The sequence below is a fragment of the Aulostomus chinensis genome, chromosome 6 (assembly GCF_037954235.1).
Source record: "Aulostomus chinensis isolate RoL2024-O1b breed Wild chromosome 6, RoL_Achi_v1.0, whole genome shotgun sequence".
NCBI classification, from domain to species: Eukaryota; Metazoa; Chordata; class Actinopteri; order Syngnathiformes; family Aulostomidae; genus Aulostomus; species Aulostomus chinensis.
Genome location: NC_141325.1, coordinates 6,039,343 through 6,061,286, shown reverse-complemented (window position 1 = coordinate 6,061,286; position 21,944 = coordinate 6,039,343). Strand labels below are relative to the sequence as shown.

Genomic DNA, 21,944 nt, shown 5'->3' with positions numbered 1-21,944 from the left:
TTTAATATTTCACATCACCACAGCAATATCTTAAAATTAGATGGAGCCGACCCACCAGGCTGGGAGTTCTGAGACTCAGTCCTCAGTCCAGAGGCAAACCAACAGCAACATTTTTACTTTTTTACTCCTTGTCCACTGTGAGACAATCAGAAAACCTTCTTCACCGTTCTGGCTTCGCAGCCTTCTTAAGTTTCCTAAAACTCACATTTATTACGCCGCCCGTGGAGGTCTGAGTCATTATTGATGACTTTTTTGTATCACTGAGGACACAAGGAAGAACACTCAGCAGGGTGAACTACTTCTGCTGGGTCAACGTGACACGAAGAAATAAATGGAGGCTCATTTAGAGTTTGAGTCATTGCTCCCCTCCGGCCTGGCGAGGAGGTGCGAGAGAAGTGGGTGTCTCAGTGGTGGTCTGACACACGCGCTCTCACACAAGCATGTTCACATACATGGGCTCACTAAAGAACGCAGCTGGACCATTGAGGGGGCATTCCTGCGTGTGTTTGAGCAGCAGTGGTGCAGCTGCCTCGGCGGAGCAGCTGCTCAGCCTGCGAGGGACGCTGGGACACGCTGAGGCCAAGCGCTAAATGCTGACCAACATCTGGTGAAAAAGGCGTCCTAATATTTCATCACTGCGCTATGTGTAAACTTTTCTGTTGGAAGTTTCAACTCAGTTCTCAGAATTTGAAATAAAACAATAAGTCAAGCTTTATTTTTAGCACCTTTCAAATATAGAAACTCTAAAGGGCTTTGAGTTTCAGATAAGTAAAATATACAATCGGCCTGGAGATTAATTTACACCGAAAGACCGAAGAGAAGAAGACATCGTTGAGATAAGAATCAAACAAAGTAAATAGTTGATTAAAATATTAAATGTGACTAAATTATGAAACATAGCACACATAAAAGGATAATAAGTTTAACTTGATTGTAAAAATAAAAACCAAATGATAAAATAGATTGAAACAGTTATGAATAAAATCACAAAATTATAAAAACACAACATAAAAGCCAGAATGAACAGATTAAAAAAAAAAAAAAAGTCAAATTCCTGCGGTAGTTTATTTTCTGTTTTTTTTTTAAATATCTGCAGCCTGATTACGGGTGCTGCCTCAATGCTGAGTGTGCACTCAACGTGTCTGGGACAACTACTCCTGACCCGATACTGGGTTTCCATGGTGACACGGGAATGTGCCAGACACCGATGTCTGCCAGGAGTACTCTGTCTCAGTGCACAGGTTTATATATATTTATATATATATATATGGCTGAGACAGGACAGAACATATTACAGAGCACATTTTTAGATAAATATGGACAGCTTGAGCGTCCACCTGAGGTGATAGACAAGAGACCAGATGGAGGAGTAGATGGACGAGGGAGGGGGCATCTTTTGAGTGTAGGCAGATTTGAGTGGTGGTAAGCATCCTCTCACCTCCCCTCCTCCTTATTGCAGGATAAGAACAACCCGTCCTCTCAACATCCTCGCTCACTTACACTCTTCCTGTAACCATGGTGACCATTGTTGCCTGAAGTGAGGTTTTCTCCCAGACAGACATAGTGGTGTCAAATGAGGATGCTGAGCATATGTACACACACACACACACACACACACACACACACACACACACACACACACACACACACACATACACCATACAACTTCTTTGTAAGCTCTGTCAGCTGAGGACACAGATGCACCAAATCAAATTACACACTTACAACAGCCATCTTAGACAAAAAAAAAAGGAATTTAATTTTAGTTTGATCGGTGTTGTAGTTACATTGCGTCTCCGATTGCTGGATCTCCCTCGAGTGTCCTTCCACATGTTCAGTCAAGAGAGTTTAGATCAGTGCTGCTCTCAGATGTTTCCAAGTACTACATTTGTTCACTGAGTTGCTTGATAAATACCAGCTGCTTTTCTTTCTGCTTTGTGCAGCCTGGCTCTGTATCTCCCTCCTGCAGCAGTCCTCCAGACCCATTCCTGATCACTGACTCATAAAAAAAAAAAAAAAAAAAAATAGAAGAAGAAGAAGAAGAAGAAGAAGACATTAATAGTCACCACAGAACACAGGCAATAAGGTGAGCTTCAGGCTGATGATTGTTGAGATGGCACAGAGCAACAGAAGTGGCGAACTGGGAGGGATAACTGTCATGGATGTACAATAATTCTGTAAATCTCACCATTGACAAAAAAAAGGAAAGACTTTGTCCTCAAATGACTTTTACATAACGTCATTTGTGTATGCGAGTCAAGTTGTGTTAATACCTACAACATGACAGCTCTGTTCCTTGGTAACACCGAGGGCATTAACAAATTGTATTACACACTTCTTTAAAAGGAAGCCAAGTGCTGTGTTACATCGAGTGCCTGTTTCTTTTCCAGACAGCAGGATTTGTACCCGACAGATGAAAAGTACATCGAGGCTGAGCAGACAAAAATAACATCTCTTTGGCAAAAACAAGGAAAGCACTTTTGGCTGGACATGAACATAATACTGGCAAATATTCGAAGTGTACATGATTATTTTAAAGAGGCAGACACTTTTTATGTATGTGTAAATTACTTTTGCATGTGCGTGGCTCATCAACAGCAAATCTCAACATCCAGCTTTCCCAGTATGTAACCCCCCCCCCCCCCAAGAGGATATTATTAAACATATAGGCCTATTTGATACACCTTCTAAATTATCTGTAGATGCTTGGAATTTTCTGTTAGACACCACATACAGGTGTGAAACTCATACTAAACCCACAGCTGTTGGATTCATGAATTATGCTTCAATAAATAATGTGCAACATCATCTCAAACTATTAACATATTTGCAAAAGCAACTATTCATATTAAAAGCAACAAGGCATGACCATATAGGAGGAGAACGCAAAGTGCAAAGCAAGATTAAACTAGTTTCATCCTTCATGTGACACCATAAGTCAGAATGTCAGAGAAGCTCCTGCTGCTATATCAGCAAAGGCAACGTTTGCTCCAGCGAGTATCTGTCTGTGCACAAGAGGAACAATGTCAATGAATTCACCACAGAGGACTAACAGAAGTGTCAGTCTCCAGCATGTGCCTGGGCATGAATCCCTGCTAGTGGATGATGTGCAGGTATCTGAGGTCCGGGTACAGCAGGTTGGCTAGCAGGGCCAGGAGTCGGGGTCCATCTTTGAGACAGTGTCCTGGGTAACGGATAAACTGAACCGCTTTATTCAAAGAGTCTTCGAATTCAGCATACTGCTTATTGCTGAACATGGCCTCCAACATCCCGAGAGCCTGCATCAACACAAGAATGAGACGGTTCTTTTAGGACATAATGGCAGACAACAAAAATTAAAATTCGCAGTGCCTCCTTCTTACTTGCTGTGATTTCGCAGAAAGCTGCAGGTCACTAGTGGGCTGGAGTCTGAGCTCAGTTTCTGATGGTACCTGGACTGACAGGAAGGCTGCCAGACTGCGTACCACCACTCTGAACCTGGACACACAGTAAACACACATTAGCAGCTGGTTTATCTTCATCATGTGTTTATTAACATCCAAATGTATGTGAACATACCTGTTGGAGACAGGAGACCTCTTCCCCAGACCTATAGCTCCCAGTAGTCCAGAGTTGAGTCTTTCTTCCCCCAGTTGAAGCAACCTGGTCTGTAATCTTAACAAACCCATGACGACCCCTGATACCTCGCTGTGACAAGCCTGCGGCTGCAGCTGCTCCACTGACAGATTCAGTGCTTTGTGCCACCAGAGGAACAACTTGGCTTCATCGCCTGGACCACTGGACACAAACAAAACACTTGTAAAATGACATGTTTAATAAACAATGGAGAAACAGCCAAGAGAGACAGGCCAGAGGAAAGAAGGTCTAACCTGGGGAAGACCTGATTGGTCCATGTGTTAATTAGCGCCAGTGTCTTCTTCTCATTGGCTGCTGTGTATTCAGCGTTAAGGTGCTGCAGAATGAAGGCATAGAGCGTCAGGAAGCTGCCTCCTGATTGGCTCTCTGAGAGGAAATCATCCACTGTGAGTTCTGGCACCTGAAGCGATGCCAACACAGGGCCCCAACCTACACACTCCTCCTCAGCTGAACAGGCACAAACAAAACATAATTAAAACATCAAGTTACATCAAACCGTCCAAACAACAGCACAAATTCCCTGCTGCTTTAGTACCATGGTTGAAGTAGACTGTGATGCACGCCTCCATGATGCGTGTCATGTGGCGCACTGACGCCAGACAGCGGGAGCATGCTGTGAGTAGGGGCATTATAGGAAAGCCCCTGCCCTTCCTGTCCAGCCAAGTAATGACGTGAGCAGCGAGAGCCTCTCCTGTTGACACGCCCACGCCGTTAAGTAGTGCCAGCGCATCACTGAAGAGACTGCAGAACGCCATGTGCCTCTGCTCCAAACCCGTCTCTGTAAAAAGAGGAAGAGGTAGGTGTGAGGCAACTGAAGCGCTGACGGCGGTGATGGTGTTAAAGGTGAAGTTGAAGGCTGCTCACCTGGAGGGTTGAATGTGACCACGCTCTCCAGCAGGGTCTCCAGCTGGGTCTGGAGGGTGCTCAGGTTGATGCTGCCACCTTGCTCCAGAGTCACCAAACACTGCACACACCAGCCCACGTATGCTCCAGCCTTCAGGGTCTCCTCCTGATAGGTGGGAGATCGGAGAGTTTACAGAGGGTCTCTCTCTGTCATCAATATAACGTGTCTTAACAATTCAAGGGCACTCCAGTTTAGTGTCAGGTATTAAATGTTTCAGTTGTTCTTCATTCTTCTCCACTAATTCTCACCGTGCATATGTTTGACAGCATTTCTAGTTTCTATATCTGAACAGAAAACAGGCCTATTTTGGTCAAATTAAAAGAGAAAACCTCTCCGGATCTTGGAACTGTCCTGTGTACAGTACAGTTTGCATCTTGCCAAAATCGACTTTGGAACATAGTCAAGTAGTGAAGGCACCTGCTGCACTACATCCACCATTGCGATTTAATTGCTACATGAGACTTGGCAAGTGATGCAGAGCTGGCAGATAAAAACTAATTGTCTAAAATAAATTTAATATGCATGTTCCGAGGCCCCTACTTAAAAAAAAGATGTGTCTGCTTTGGGGCACTGAGACCCATGAATTTCTCTAACATTATCATTTCTCTGCTTAATGCTACTTGTTCATTAACAGTCATATCTAATCTTCTGATTAAATTCATATTTTAGATTAAATCTCATCAGTAAGCAGTTACAATGTTTTCATGCTCATATTCATGTTATTATCTTTTCACTATCTGAGTCCTTGCATCTATCTTTATTATAGCAATAAGGGCTGGAAATGATGAGCCCAGCTCATATGTGTAATGTGTAATCTGTGAGTGCGAAATGCATTGGAGCAGGAACATGGTGTAGGATGGCCTTATGAGGTTTAGTTTGTGAGCTAAGACTTATGGCGCTGGTCCATCTCACTGTGTGTGGAGCTTCATTAGGGCGGGGGTGGAGTCCGGCAGCACTGCGTAGTGACTTCAGCAACAGCTGAGGCGCAGAATCTGCATTGAGTAGCAGGGAGGGAGGGTAGTGTGTGCTAACATATCCCAGAACGCCCTGGTATGAAGACAGGTCCAGCTGGTGCCAGGGCAGGGACGTGCACTGGATCAACAGACTCAGGAGAGGAGAATCCTGGAGGTGGAGGAAGGGAGACTGAAGAATAAATATGGCAAGAAGAGGAGTCATGGAGCTGCAACTAAAACAAGAACAGTGACTTGGGGTCACCTGTTGACTCAGGAGCTGCTCCTCTTTTGCCAGGAAAACTAGCATGTATAACAGATAGACCAGCATGGTGTGTGATTCCATCTGAGTAGCCATGTTGGGTAGAGGTGGATATGTCGTAGATGTTGGAGGCACGTGTAAGTGGTCACTTAGGACGCTGACCCAGTTTACTTCACATAAAACCTCACCCATAAACAGGAAGCAGCTCTTTGGACTTCCTCTCTCCACCTGCAGGCACCAAAAAAGTGAGAAAATAAACAGAAATCAGTACATACTAAAGACAGAGCAGGAAACAAAGCTACCAACAAACTTCTGATATAAAGGTATTTGAGGGTTTTTTTTCTCAACACACACACACACAAAAACAATATCACATTGTTACCATTTGTTTTGCCAAAAGTTATCCTGGTTGATCACCTGGTTCATAGACTTTACAGGCTGATAATCTTAAACAATAGCTCCTTTTTTTTTGGATTACTTTACAGCTAACCCTTCCTCTGGAGAGCTCTTTTATCTTCCAAATGCAGTCTTTTTTATAATGAGAGTTAGTATAGCTAATTATACTTCCCCCCCCTAGATAGCTTTAAACGTTTCCCGCTGAGTGTTTGTGTTGTATTAGGTTTAACACATCCCTCTATTTCCCCACATAACCCTATAACTATTTATGTTGAAAGCATCATCAAGGGGGATCTTTTACTGCCGTGCAGTCCTCGTTCTCCAAACAACACGCTGCATGGTCAGGTTATAATGTTGTTTAAAACAGTTTTGTATGATGTTTTGATGTAAACTGGCTAAACTGATAGTCACTATTCTTTTAAGAAATAACAATATCTGGATTTTGATTCCAGAATTGTCTTGTTTTGATTCATAAGAATGGTTTTCCTTTCATTCCCTTTTCAAAATTCACATTTAATTCTGCAGTTACTTGTATATTTATGTGTATAAATGGTTTGAGAGTGAGCGACCTTCAGCAGAGAAATCACCTAATATTATAAAAGAAATCCAGGGGACAGACAGATCGACTTTATTACTATGACAATTATTATAGAAAATTATGAATGATGACATCTGTGTTTGTATTTAATGCCATTACAGAGTAAAGGTTTTGCTTTTGACCTTGTGAAGCACATTTTTTTGCTTTTTATAAGAATGTGCTCTACAAATATATTTGACTTAGCTATTATGGGACAATAATTTGAAAAATATTTTGCTTTATGATTTACAATTTTATGCACTGTGGTACCATTCATGGAAGATCTTTGATTTCCATTGTCAAGAATTCTTCTGTATACTGAAATACTTCGGTAATCTGATCAGGTCCTGTATGTCAACCTTGACAGAGCATAATCAAGAACTGGGTGTGGAGCCTGTAATTGTGGGAAGCCAGGCTGATAGTAATTGGAGGCTGCGAACCAAGGTTTCAAAATAACACGCTGCCCTGTATCATGCATGCAAGAGGTCAAGGGTCAGAGCGTCTCACGTTGAAGAGCTGCTCCATGAGCTGAGTGTCAGGGTGCAGGTGTCTCCATGGGAGGCTGCGCAGGTGTGTGTGGTACAGGTACAGCAGGTATTCAGGAGTGCGGGGAGAAGTGCAACTTTCACAGTACTGCATCAGACACAACCACAGAGCACCTCTCTGACCAGGCAGCAGCCGATCTGAGACACACACACACACACACACACACACACACACACACACACACACACACACACACACACACACACACACACACAAGCATGTATCGTTATTTATAGCAGTACAGAAAACAAAGAATAGTAGCACTTCAACACAGCTGTGAGCTCACCTTTGAATTTGAGGTGCAGCGTGTCAGTGAGCTGAGCATAGAGACCAACCAGACATGCTGCTGCACTTGCATCAGTCTCCAGCCACGGGTAACACTTGAGGTTCCTTATACAAAGACAAATTGATATCAACATTCTCAGTTTTCTATACCCTGGAAGGACTAAACCGTTGCCATTTTTTGACGAGGGAAAACGCAGTGTACAACTTTGCCCATGAGAAGGACTTGAGACATGTCACAATGTTTTGTCCATCCCTTTTCTATGAATTAAAAGTTGACAACATCTCAGAAAAAACAAAGCAGTGAATAAGGCGAAATGAACATCTGAAAAAAACCTTTTGAAACATAGATTCATTGGTTCTCTTTTGAGTCTGTGCTTACATCTGCTTTAAGACAACATCTCTACTCTGTCTGTAGTTTTGCATCTAAAACCAAAAGAGAGCTGAGGGGTGCCATACATACCCGCCATCATCAGTGTCAACAGGAAAGATCCAAGGCTTAAATAACTTCACAATCTTCCTCTGTAGGTCCTCAAGTGCTGCGTGAGTACAAGACGCATTTCTAATTTGTATGGATAACAACGATGCGAGTGCACTAAACAATACTGTGAATTCTTTGATTAACCTCAGGTCATTCTAATGTTTACCTTTAATCATTTTGCTGCTGCCAACAGACTCCCGGGCACAGCTGCTGAGCGGAACATTTATGAGACAAACAATCAAATGTTCCCAGAAGGCGACAACCTCACTAATGTACGGGGTCCAGGCCGAGTAGAGGCCAAAGCTGCGGAGGTCCGGTTTGCTGAGACGACTCCGTAGGAAGTAATCACTCAGCCAATCAACTGTCTCATCCACCTGATAAGAGAAAATGGGATGGCTGAGTTTGTGATGGGTGTTTAAACATAAGAGCAGCTGTTGCATGTATGGTTTATTTTGATCACTAACAAGAATCTACCTGCTGAGGAGAGAGCGAGATGGGGGATCTGTAGGGAGAGGCTGCGGCTCCTGCTGGACGGCTGGAGGCATCAGGAGTGTTGACACCTTGTTCACCTTTGGTCTTGCTGCTGCGAACTGGAGGCAAGCAGCCCAACACTCGCAGAGTCACCTTCCAGCACTCTGGACTCAGTAACTGGTTTGAGGAGCCTGGGGAAGTAGAGTAATAGCTTCACTTGTGACTTGCACTTTATATCTAAAAACTCAATATTCTTGGAACAAAAATAATATCTGAGATTATTTATTTTTCCTTTTGAGATTGTTTGGAATAATCTAATTTCTTTCTATGTTGATAAAGAGTACAACAAACACAAAGCAGTACCCAACACATATATTCAACTTGTTCAGTGGATTGTTGATGATGATTATTGTTTGACAGAGCGACGATAAGTGCTCGGTATGATTTAGAATAGATCTGTTTTCTCTGAATGCACTGAATCACCAACAAGGAATCTTTTCAGAGCAGTTCTTTCTTCTTGTTGCATTAACATGCAAAGTATAACAGAAAAATGAAGTTGTAAAAGTAAGGCTCTAGTACATATTCTGCAAATGTCTCAGAACTGGAAAGAAAACCAATTTCTTCACCTGAAATTTGGAATTTGGTTTGCACAGCTTGAATTTATGACCCTCTAATAGACTACTCACAATATTATAATTGTCTAATGATTTTTTTATGTTTAAAAATGTCCTTTTCATTATTCTACTGGACAACTGTTACCTGGTGTTTTCTTGCACATTAACTTACTGGTCATAAGCAGACGCAGGCAGTCGCTGTAATGGTCAGGGAAATGGTGGCGTAAAAGCCAAGTCCAGTGTTTGGTGAAAAGGTGAAAAGGGGTGAGAAGTTCAGGCTCAGGGTCTCGGCCGCAGACACAAAGAGCTCCATGGACCAACTCCAGCAGACGGGTTCGCTCCGAAAACACAGGATGGGCTTCATTCAGCCACTGGCACAAATCAAACTACAAAGGGAGATGCAAAAGTAGCTTCTGTATCTGCACTGTTGTAGGTGCATATCATATTTCTTCTAAGTGCTGCACTCGTGGAGGGACTAACCTTGGTGAGCAGCATGAATACAACATCTGCACTGTCCAGATGAAGGGATGTTACTACATCTTGGTAGAGGAAGACAAGCTGGCTGGGTGCTGCATTGGGAGTGAAGAAGGGAGAGATGAGAGGGCAAAGACGTCTCTGCTCCAGGATGGTCTTCAGGACCCGGCCACACTCATCTGCATTGCCTTGTATGAACACCTGAAAGAGGAAATGAAATACAAGCTGATTATTGATAGAGACCGGATGAAGTTTAAAAAGTGAACCAGACTCTTTCTCACATTCACCACAGCTTGAGCTTATCCATGAGAAGAGTATGAGAGCCGCTTCACTCTTAAAATCTTGATTGGCTGGCTCTTACTGGTTACATTTTTATCTATGGTTTTGAAAGGTCACATAAAAGCAAAAACTGTGCAAATGACACATCAGTTACCATTAGTACCAGAGCCAGCGGTTGTCCCTTTGAAGATAATTCATATTATTTCTAAGGCAGAGGGTGGGAAGACCCTTTAATATTCTAATCTGTTTGGTTATTCTATTCAAAGCTGAAAGTATTGTGATGCTATGTGTGTATATGTGTGTGCATGCACCTGTCCAAGTATCTCCACACAGGAGGAGAGGTACTGGCGTGTTGGTGGATGTCGCAGTGTGTCTTCACACACAAAGGAGACCACCTGGTAGAAGGCAAACACGCCAACATGCTGCACAGATGGGGACTTCTGTGCTTTGTACATATTCACCAGAGCCCTGAGTGAAATATAATAAGAAAATCTCATTGTCAGACCGTATACGTCATACATTTTCTTTCTGGGCAGTTGGAAGTGTTAATACTGACGTGATAAAGTTTTCAGTGTGGACAGCAGCTTGGGCCAGGTTTTGAGGAGGAGGAGCCATAGCATCGGTTTGGAGCTTCTTGATGTCCCTGCGTAGAGACGTTATCTGGATATGCACAGCCTCCTGTCTTTGGACACACTCACACTACACAGACACAGACACAGACAGACAGACACAGACACAGACACAGACACAGACACAGACACAGACACAGACACAGACACATTAACAATTCACAGCAATGACTTCAATGCAGACGATATGGCTGCTGTACTGTGTGAGCGGTCATACTGTGACGGTGATGTTTGCGGGTCCCTTGCACGGCTGTCCCCCTTTCCCTTTACACTCCAGGCTCATAGTGACTTGTTCAGGTCGGTTCTTGTAAAGGAGAGGAAGACTTTCCAGGAGCTCCTGTTCCATCGCCACCTGCTGGGCTTCACGTGAAACTGCAATCCTAATGCCACATGAAATGGTATGAAGTAGGGCAGGGGTGTCAAACTGATCCAGTAAAGGGCCGTGTGGCTGCAGGTTTTCATTCCAACCAAGCAAAAGCAACACCTGATCCAACAAATGAGCTGTGTGCACCCAGCTTTGTCGATTTAAGTCGAATCAGGTGTTGCTTTTGCTTGGTTGGAATGAAAACCTGCAGCCACACGGCCCTTTACTGGATCAGTTGACACCCCTGAAGTAGGGCATACACTGACATGGATGTGTTTACAAACGGGTGAATGAATCTACCTGGCCTGGTCCTGCAGGATGCTGAGGTCCTGCTGCAGCAGTTCAGCAGCGGCTCTAGAATCAGAGAGACACGCGGTGGGGATCTCCGCCACCGGAGCCTTGTGGTGCTGCAGGTCTGGAGCTGGAAGAGGAACTGGATGCTTCTGCAAGTTGGAGAGAATTCGTTCCTTTGCTATACATGGAGAGACACAAACACGCATCACTTTAATCACCACACCTCCAGAGTTTGTGGAATTTGTATGTGATATGGCATGAAAAAAATTTAAAAATAAAACAAAAAAAAAAAACGGCTCCGGGCTGTCTGGCCGAGCTGCCTCATGGGTGTTGGGGGGGGGGGGGGGGGGGGGGCTGGGACACTGTTTGGTGTGTGTTTTTAGTGTATTTAGTGCTGCTAATGTGTTGCTCGCCTGAAGTAGGCTCAGGCCCTAATTAAAAGTGACATGAATATAATTGTTTTGGGGAAATTCACCGACTGTTTGAAGGAATTAGTGATCACACTTCAGAATGTTCCACCAACTATCTTGCATTAGCTGGGATATGCCTTATATTGGGCCAAATACAGGACCGCCCATGCACTGTATCCTGTCTGCCACTGGAATCATATTAATAGGCAGAGAGGGGACAGCTTCTGGTGTTCAAGACCCGAACATTTTCATTAAAGCAACAAATCTCTCAGATTTTTAAAAGAACAGTAATTTGATGTCATTCCCACTCAGTCTTCCCTTGGATCTAGATTTGACTGACAAGTATAGAAAGCAGCGCACTGTGACGCACCGCTCTATAAGTAGGATGAACAACTGCCACGCACTGCACCTCCTCCAGTCCATGTATGTTACTAAACACAGTTTGATATGCAGCGCAAAAGCTCCTTGGATTTACAGAGTCAAGAAGGGAGAGGAAAAAAGAAATGAGATGTAACCGATTGCAGTAAAAGCAATGAAGAGGGAAGGAAAGGAGTGAGGAGGAGGAGAGGATAATCAGAAATATTTTTATAAATCTTTTCCGCAATGTAGATGGTGAAAATTACTTGTCCTCAGCATTTGCTGAGTTATAGTTTCAGAATTAGGACAATAAAATCAGATACAGAATAGGATGTAAGCTCTATCATGTCTTGCAGATTTCGTTGTCAGGGGGTTGGCAACCCTCATGCTTCTGTTAAAATGAAGCTGTAGAGAATCTCTGGGATCTAGAGTGGCAGTTGTGTCTCTGTACCATTGCTGAGGCTGCTGTGGTCAGTCAGGCTGAGGTTTTGGGCCTGGAGAAAGGTTGGCTCACTCTGCACCTTCTCCCAGAGGGATAAAACCTCCCTCTCGTCATACTGCAGACGCTCCTGGTCCATGTACTCTAGCCACAGCTCCTGAAGTGAGAACATGATGACAAAGTATTAAATGTATGAGAAATAGGTTATAAATGCAACAAAAAAGACCAAAATATATTTTATTCATGAACACAAATAAACAAAGAAACACTCATACATGACCACTCAAAAACACACACCCACCTGCTGCCGCTGCATGACCTGTGCAAGTCTGTGTGGCTCATACTCTGGAGGAAGAGAGGGAAGATACACTTCCTGCTTCTGCAGAGTCTCATCATCCAACCACACAGCAAAAACACCAAACAACCTGAGGGCAACAAATCACCTCAGCTGTGTCTCTGTTAACACACTAATGGTTGCTGCTAACTGCTGCACAACAGGACGTGATATATTTCAGTTGAGCATTACCTGACCAGCTCCGCATGCAGCTGAGGAGAGGTGAGGTATGGCTGGCTCGGCTTATTGGGGCTTTCATCACCGTGGCTGTCTGATGAGGGTGTGTGCTGCGGGGGCACTCTGAGGGCCTGACTAGCTGCATGGTGGAAGTCAGACACCTCCTGGATTCTCTGTCTCAGGTCTCTGAGTAAAGTGGTCTGAGAGGAAGACTGGAAGAACCTTCGGCCAATACATCCACCTGCAACCAGCCTGGATAACACAGTCAAACAGCTACTTCACTTGCATTCTGACTCCTACAGTTTCTCTGCTCAGGGACAGTGATGTGTGTGAACATCATACCCATATTCAGGCCCAGGTTGTCTGAGGTAGAGCTGTAGGAACTTTTGCCAAACCAGAGGAATGAGGGGGTGGTCAGGGGGTGTGGCTAAGGCCTGACACGCCCAGCGATACACCTGCAGTCGCTGCAGTGATGGCGCTACCGGCAACTTCAATCTCTGCTGCGCCTTCTGGCTCACACACAGACACACTGTTAACACCATCTACATACATCACCCAGGATTATCCACCAACTGTGCTCTTTCAGTCAGGATGTACCAGCAGTGTCTTAAGTCAAAGGTCAAACTGAAACATTTTCACCTCACAAAATTATGACATTTCCACCTCAGCTAATGTATACCAGCAGGTGTGGTGTCTATGTACCTTTAAGGCTTGCTCTGGGGTGATATTAGGCTCTGACAGAAGCTCATTTTCAACACATCTTCTGAGCTGAGTATCTTCCTCAAACACACCCTCCATATTCAGCACCAGCCAGGCAAACCAAACCTGCAGACAACACAGATCCTCTCAGGACTGCGAACTTCACCAATATGATCTAAAGTTCTTGCACATGGGCTTTGGGGATCCTTACCTCCGCACTCAGTGATTGGCCCTCAATGAAGGAGGGCGTGGCATTACCAGCGATCCAGCCAACCAGAGAGGAGAGAAGACCCCGGTCTCCGTGGTAACCCAAGGCATTCTGCATGAGGAAAGAAGGGGGGTGGCAGTGGGCTCTATCATTATTGTCTGTGTCACGGTGCTTAGTCCTTGTTATTCAGCAGGACCAACTTCCTCACATTTTCTCTATGGTTTCATTTACCCAGTGATTCATATACTCATCATGGTATCAAATGTGTCATCTCAAGAACCACAAGCTTCTTGCACGACTCTTAAATCTAGTCAATGTTTAGCATCCCCCACTACAGCCTTCTTGCCTTCAATCTTATGCTAACGCAATGCTAACTTTATTTACAGAGTTAAATTCTGAATTTGCACCACTGAGACCCTCAAATTACACAACATTTAACACAAAAGAATTAATACCTTATGCTGCTGGCACAGGAGCTTCTGCACACATTCCTCCTGGTGGTGTGTGAATGCTGCACAACAGATCTGATCCATGAGGAACAGGACGGTTTTATCCCGGTACCAAAGGTTCTGCTGAGTCAAAATGCCCACCCAAAACTCCAGCACTGCTGCAGCTCCCACACGACCTGGCCGGGAACTCTCGACAACATGGCTCTATAGGACAAAGCACACATATTGAAAAAAATATACTTGTTCAAGGAAAAATGTCCTTACATGTTTAGAAGAAATGTTCAGTGTGCTTGACCAGTAATTGTTATAATCAGGGACCGTACACATCTCCAGTATATATTCATTATTTTTTCACGCCTTTGACAAAAATGTTATGACCATAAATTCTCTGAAACACTAGTTTACACATAAAACAATCATGCCATCAATATTAACCAAAAGCATATTTGTCTGTCGATCTCAAGTGAATGACACAAACTCTAACGTTCGGTTATCAGTGAAGCAAATTTCCATGACTTTTCAAAAATATCCTGACTTTATCAGTTTTTCATAAAACTTTCCATTACTTTTTTCAGTTCTTTTGATGCCTGTCTGCACTACCATTTTTGATGGCTGGAGATCTGAAGTAATTATAGTAAAAGGTACTTGTTTTGTACCTGAATGACACTGTTGAGCAGTCGGACGTTGTCTCCGTAGTTGGTTCCAGTGAGCAGTGGTGCTACGCGGTGAGTGACTTGCTGCGTCACACCTTGAGGACAAACACTGTCATACTGCAAGAATAACTGGATACAACTCACAAACCTGGAATCACACAAGAGACACACAATGTTAGTTGTTAAGAAGGCCCCTTCCCAGATAAACACTAAAAAGCTAAAGAATGTATCTGCCTCACTGAGAGTTGTTGAGCAGGTAGAAGCTGAGAGGGTAGGTTTGGGGTAGGATGTTGTCCAGGAGATGCACAGCAGCTCTCAGGTGGTGAGACTGAATCAGACTCTTCAACAAACCAACTCCATCTGTGCAGAAGTGTTCCAGACTGGAGAGGAAAAAGACAGAGTCCAATTCAAATTCTACAGCATTCCCTCCATAAATCATTATTATGTACAGTATATGTGTGTGGACAGACCTATGCCCCACTGTTGTCATGGCAATAGACAGGTAGCATCCGATGGGGATTCCTGCCTTTACGGCCCGGAGAACAGAGTGCATGCTGGGAACGTGTGTGAGTTCTGGCGGTGGATTGGATGCCAAAGCAGGAGCTAACCAGGCTCCTTTAGGGTTCTGGGCATTACCGTGGAGTTTTAGCCTTAGTAACAGTTGCCATGCCCACTGACTGAAGGATGCTTCAGGAGATACACCTAAACGAAGGACACTGGCAAGGTATGACACCTGGGGAGAGGGAACACAAGGGAGTATTTAATTCACTGGTTCAACCTCAGTGAATATAGATGTTTGAAAACAACACGTTACCTGTTTGATGCCTTCTGATATGAGGCCGCTATACGGTTTGTCAGTGAGGTACTTTTGATAAGCTTCAGCCACCAGCAGAGCCACTTCACTGTGGAGAGACGACGACAAGGCCAAGGATCCTTCCTGTGAAACAAAACAGGCCTCGTCACATACCATCAAACTCAAAACTGTACCCATGACACCTAAGATGTATACAGCACTACCTGTGTGTAACCCCAGTTCAGCCCCTCCAGTATAACACAGGCCAGCCGATTCTCCACAGCAGGTAGTGGATGCTGGAGTAGCCATGCTCCAATCACACAGATTTCCTCTTGCCGTGGCTGCCACAGGTTCAGAGGCAGCTCTTTACACAGGTACAGGGCCACCTTATACATGTTCAAGAAAAATAAAATGAGTTCTGCACTTTGCTTTTTCTCCTATTTGCATTTAAAACTTTTAAGTCACAACAGAAAAGAAGAACTAACCATGCCAACAGTCTGAATGGTCTCTCTAAGCCTCTCCAGGAGCACAGAGATAATGTAGGGATGAGATGTTGCTATAGCAGCCAGCAACTCTCTCCCAACTTTTGAGTAAATTTCTCTTGTAGACACACTCACATAGGAAACCTGGAGTTAAAAAAATGACAACAACAACAACAACAAAAAAAAAGGTTAATCAATACCCGGGGGAGAACTCATTCATAACTAGAAGAGCAACATTTGCATTGGTGTCATAAGTCAGGCAGATTATGTCTCTTCATTTATGTTTTAACACATACTTCCTCCTCTGGTGTTTCAATTCACACCTTCTTCTTCTTCTCCTACCTGGTAGATCAGAAGAGTTATGGTCGTAATGAAGGCCGGGTCAGAGTACTGAGTAGGTGTGGCCATGTGTGCTAGTGCGGTGAGGAGGGAGATGCCGTCAGAGCTGTTCACCTCACACAGCCAGTGCTCAAACCTCTCATGGTGCTTGGGATCTGCAACAGAGACGAGATCAAGGTGTCAACATTAGACCAAGTTTTAATATGCAAATGCAGAAGATGCTTCAAATATCCCCCCCCCCCAAAAAAGCTGGATTCCAAACTTCAAATTCCATTTAAAAAAAAGTATTATAATTATATCCATGCAAGTTAGATTTTTTTAGCATTCTGACCGATCATATTTAGGTAGGTTAAGTGTGTGTACCTCTCAGAGCCTGAATGCAGGACTGTGTGTCAGTGGCGGTGCTGAGAGTTTCTAGTCCAGCTGTTTCTGCACACTGCATAACATAAAGAACCCTCCACAACATCGGGCTGGACAAAGTTCCATATGGCATCTCGGACATAAACAACCAAATGCCCAACCTGCGAGACACATAAAATACGTGTTAAAGCTCATAAAATGACCACGTCCAGTTGTCTTCAGATCAGTAACTCACCTCTTGTTTCTGAGAACATGTAAAACCGCTCTGAGGAAGAGATGATCGTATTCCACCTGCAGCTTGTCCAGAGACAGCGAGTGCACTTGAGAGCTGGATCCACCAGTGCCAGTCACACTCACATACTGGGCCCAGTGATCACTGACATAACACAGTGTCATTCTGGAAGAGATTCACGAAGACTGAGCATCAACGTCCAAAAACTCATAAATGTAACTTAAAACTCCAGCACACTGACCGTATGATGTGACCTATTCGTTTCACTAGCTGTCGGTATCTCGCCCTGTTATAGGTTTGGAGGCCCAGAGCGAGAATTTCAATGAGTGATGAAGCAAAAGCAAACACACGCATCATCTTCTGACTGGAGCAGGCCTGAGGCTCATACACACCTGGAAACAGATTCCTGTGTCATTTAATTCAATGATGGATAGAAAGCTTCAGACGGGACGGACAGACCAGTTTACCCTGCTTGTTCATCCCCAGCATGTGAGAATAGAGCTGCTGGAAGGGGAACTGGGTCAAGAGGGCGATCAGATCTTCCTCACAAAGCAGCAACCAGCTGCTCTCTGGATCCTCATCCTACAAGCAGAGAAGATGTCAATGCACCAGATTCAGCAGTCATGTCGGCACAATTTTTGCACTTGTTTTAACTAGAAAATGATTTAAAAGGAGGTAAGTATCAGACTTTTTAATGACAATGATTCTTCTGTTTGAAGTGGTATTTTTTAGCAAAATGAAGGTTGTCATGACAAAGTAGTAACACATTATCACTAGTAGCAGTTATGGTTTTAGGCCAGCTGACTGACGGACATGGGTGATCACAACAGCTTTCTATGTGACTCATCCCATTAGAACAAAGACCAGAACAGTTTGTCTCATAAATCACTGTCTGTACCTCTTCAATATGCCAGGTTTACTCAAAAACTACATGACAATCAGTGAGGGAAAGAAACAGAAATGATGCAGAAATGAAACATGCAAGTTTTACTCATTAACATAGCTCAGTTTTTAGATAATCATCTGATTACAAAATAGGCCACTGGCTTGTTGCACGAACCTCTTCTCCTCCTTCATCTACAAGGGTCCAGTTGCCAGACTCAGGTTCAGATGCTGCTGAGTTCTGACTCTCACATGGTTTCATATGGCCCAGAAACTCTGCGCGATGTCTGCATCAAAAAACAGAGAAGCAACAGCTTAGAGGTGTTAGACCATAAAAGGATGATCAAAAGTTTCATGGAGCATCAGAGATATAACCATGGCTCAAAGTAATCCTAATTACAGTTAATAACATCTTTTATTACCTAGCAGGTGACATTAAGATTGCCAAAGCTTGCATGAAGTTCTGAACTCCAGAGGTGTCCCCCAAAACTTGGATCTGTGTAGATAAATACTCTTTAACCAGTCTGGACAACTACTGGCATGACAGCAAATGAGAGTCTGCTTCCTCAAACCAACCTGAAGGAACGGTGCGGCCCACTTTCCAACGCCAGCCGCACAACACAGCAGGTGGCACAGCAGGTACAGGTGTTCTCCTGACCCGCCGACGTGCAGCAGCACTGCCACCTGGAAACCACACCAGAACCACATCAAAAACCCTGAAATATCTGGCTACAGAAAAGGAGAATGTTTGTGTGTGTGTGCGTACCAGTCTTTCCAGCCAGTGATGGACATCCGTCTGGAACTGTGTATCATCAAGGACTCTACGTGTGAAGCTAAACAGGACACTTATGGCCTCTTTCAGCAGTTGGAGAGAACAAGGTTGCTTTTGGCTGCCAGAACAATCTGACAACAAACAAATATGCAAATCAATTACTGGGCCTGAAGAGTTTGGACCTCATATTTCTTCTGCCCACCTCAACACTATTAGAGACAAATATTCTCTAACCTTTAACGAGGCGATATAAGTAGGATTCCACCTGGAGGCGTGACAGCAGGGCGGTGTATGCATGCAGCGCCACCTTCTGATGGAGCAGCTCACTCCGAACTTCAAACAGTCTACTCAGTTCAGCCAACACACTCTCACTAAACTCTGCTTGCTGGAAGCGGTGGTACCCGCACACCTTAGACTGGTCTAAACACACACCCTGAAGGAGAAAATCAAATATAACAATAAGGAGCCATGATAGTTTTCTTAACTTTATATTTCTACTTCTTTTGGTTTAAAAACACACCTGAAGTGTTAGTTGCTCATCCCTGAAGCTCCACAGACGGTTCTGTGTGCTTTTGCAGTCCGAGGACTGTGTGTGCAGTTGTGTGTGCGACTGTGTCAACTGTCTACGACAACGCCAGTAGTTCTGCAGCAATTCAGCAAGTTCATGGTTCTCCTGCCGGGCGAGAGCACAGAACTGGGCTGCACACACTTCAACCCCTTCTAGCCAAGCGTGCAACCCTCCACCAGGCTCCCACACACTCAGCTGCTCCAGGGAGAATGGCTGCCATGGAAAAACATGAGGAGGGTATAGTCAACTTAAATGCAAACACAGCCCTGAGGGAACACTAGTTAATCACTACAATGACAGCTGGGTTTGAAACATATTTCAGAATCACAACTTTTATTTACTTTACTTTACTTATTTACTTATTCAGACACACACGTTTGTGATTGTGTGAAATTGTTATGAGTGAGACTTTTTTAGTAAACTAATAGTGTCATTTTACAGGCTCAGGAGAGAGGCAGGACTCTATCTGAATGTACCTAAAACTGGATGCATAATCTAACTGACAGTTAGCCGATGGTGGTGAGTGAGATTACCTGAATCTCTGTGACTGTCTTGGGTAATTCTGGGTAGAGTTTGCTCCTGGAAAGTTCAGCTACAGACTCAAAAGGCTGCAAACTTGGAGGAGAAGATTCCTGCTCAGGGAGTGTCAATACTGCAGGTCCCTTGGCACAGCTTTTCACAGCTTCCCCATGAAGAGGTATCATGGAGCCCTCCTCCAGAGTGGGGAGAGAGGGGTACAGTGCAGGAGCACTGGGGACATTTTGTATATCGAATTGTGTTGAAACACAAAGCGGACTCCATGACTGTTTATCTTCTTCCAAGATGGTGACCTGTGGCACTTCCTCAAGCTCAGCTGCTAAAACTTTCCCTCCGCCTTCTGCTTCCTCCCCCTTTTTTGACCCGGTCAGATGCACTGCGACTCGTGACGCCTGTGACAAATCCAGAGTAGACTGTAAAGTCTTAGTTAACTCTGATGTGGAGATAGTCTGTGATGAGGAGATCTCCTGCTTTTCAGAGGGTAGCTCGGATGGTTGTTCTGTAGTCTCAGGGGGTCCACAGTGGTCCTGCTTCTCCTTCTCCGGCTCCTGATATGGCAGGCTGAGAGGGATGCTGGTGAAGTCAGAAGCAGCAGCCTCATCACAGATGGCTGAGGGAGCAGCTTTGTTCTCTTCTATGGTCTTCTGTTTCCTGACCAGCTGGAAACATGAATCGACAAATTTTTGTACATACATTTATTAATGCATTAATATTTTTTTCTGTAAAGGTAATAAATTCCCACTCAATAAAATTCCCTTACCATAAAAAAGAAAAAAACAAACAAAAAAAGAGTTAAAAAACTGGCAAAGTTTGTTTTACACCTTTTACCTAGTTTAGTGATTGTAGACTTACTGTTTTGTTCAAGTTCAAAACACAAAATCAACAACAGAAATAAAAAAAAACAATGAAGTAAACAAGTAAACTTTCCTTGCTTCACAGCAGAGATGAGAAATCAGATAAGTGAAAATGGAAACTGAAAGTCAAGTACATCTATTTTTCCATGCTCTGCATCTGCACTTTTTTTTTTTTTTTACTGTCCTGTGAGGGTTTGCTATTTTTTCTATGGAACCTCAACAATAAGAGCACAAACAAACAAACAACAACAAAAACAGAGTGAGACTTGGTTTAATGACCTGAGATTTTGCGCTGGTTCTTGTTTTGGTCTTCTTGGGTCTGACAGCTTCCATCTTCCAGCTCTGTTGGTCCCAGCCCGTCCTCCTCACACTAGTGACTTGAGCACCTCTTTGTGAAATCGATGGTATTGAAAAAACTCCTCATATTTACTCACGAACACCAGTGAGCTGGCGACGCAATATTTCTAGCGATAAGCAGCTAGTGGCAGGCTGTGTTTCCGAGATAAACAGTCACAGGATGTAAACAAACCCCTCTTATATCCTCCGTTTACGGTTGACAATAATACCAAGGCAATGACTAGTCTGTTTTAACAATGCAGACATAACAACCAAAGATGAAATGCTGGGAAAACGAAACTATTCCCTGTTTATGAAATCTTACACGGCTGACGACGTAAGGCTAAGCTAGGCTAACGACCTAGCCGTTACTTAGCTTGTTGGTCAGTCTCCCTGCTTATTTTGTCCACCAGCGTCACAACCTTTTCCGTGTTGTTGCCGACATCGCCAAAAGCTGATAAAAACCCGTACAAGCGAGTGACACACAGAGGTGGCCGATGGTCAGCTGTCGTTTGTTTTGTTTATTCCAGGAACTCTGCACAATCGCAGTCACGTGACTACTCCTCCTCTCTATGGCAAGTCCAAAAGCTCAAAAATGGTACGCGTCCTCCGGCGAGTACGCAAATATAATGGTCAGAATTTCTTCTCACTTAATTCTAATTTTAAAATGTAATTTGTGTTCATAAACGTTCATAACGGTAAAATAAATGTTCTGCGAGCAAGAAGATGATCGATTATATTTTCAAACTATTAATTCAATCTACAACTGAGCAGAGTAACAAAAATATGTTTATCACCGTCCAGTTGCAAAAGGTTTCCATTATAGTATTTATATTTCATCTTATTCTTCAGGATCATACAGCTTCCTGCCCCTGAAATTTGTATGTGAAATGTTCTCTCTTAA

General features: G+C 43.8%; 1 protein-coding gene across 1 annotated transcript; it reads right to left on the bottom strand.

Moving 5' to 3' along the window:
- Positions 1-745: 745 nt before the first annotated feature.
- epg5 (ectopic P-granules autophagy protein 5 homolog (C. elegans)) lies at positions 746-21,597 on the bottom strand. The gene is made up of 45 exons (XM_086206024.1): positions 20,984-21,597; positions 19,847-20,509; positions 19,266-19,526; positions 18,980-19,178; positions 18,740-18,876; positions 18,550-18,657; positions 18,396-18,469; positions 18,152-18,260; positions 17,559-17,673; positions 17,333-17,483; positions 17,095-17,256; positions 16,863-17,020; positions 16,503-16,654; positions 16,164-16,304; positions 15,903-16,064; positions 15,700-15,822; positions 15,356-15,618; positions 15,125-15,265; positions 14,889-15,033; positions 14,239-14,436; positions 13,787-13,894; positions 13,579-13,701; positions 13,219-13,385; positions 12,892-13,128; positions 12,667-12,790; positions 12,378-12,522; positions 11,166-11,337; positions 10,719-10,881; positions 10,429-10,571; positions 10,184-10,340; positions 9,600-9,794; positions 9,292-9,505; positions 8,509-8,696; positions 8,201-8,408; positions 8,017-8,092; positions 7,558-7,661; positions 7,233-7,408; positions 5,756-5,980; positions 5,453-5,662; positions 4,501-4,645; positions 4,172-4,414; positions 3,870-4,083; positions 3,559-3,777; positions 3,363-3,477; positions 746-3,278 (listed from the first exon to the last, which is right to left on the bottom strand). Exons 1-45 carry the CDS (start codon positions 21,035-21,037, stop codon positions 3,096-3,098), a joined length of 7,770 nt encoding a protein of 2,589 aa, XP_086062150.1. The 5' UTR covers positions 21,038-21,597; the 3' UTR covers positions 746-3,095.
- Positions 21,598-21,944: the final 347 nt, after the last annotated feature.

Coding starts and splice junctions, on each gene's coding strand:
- epg5 (XM_086206024.1), bottom strand. CDS start 21,037: ATGGAAGCTGTCAGACCCAAGAAGACCAAAACAAGAACCAGCGCAAAA. Junction 16,655..16,862: donor CTGCATTCAGGCTCTGAGAG/GTACACACACTT, acceptor TCTCTGTTGCAG/ATCCCAAGCACCATGAGAGG. Junction 3,478..3,558: donor AGGTCTCCTGTCTCCAACAG/GTATGTTCACAT, acceptor CTGTGTGTCCAG/GTTCAGAGTGGTGGTACGCA.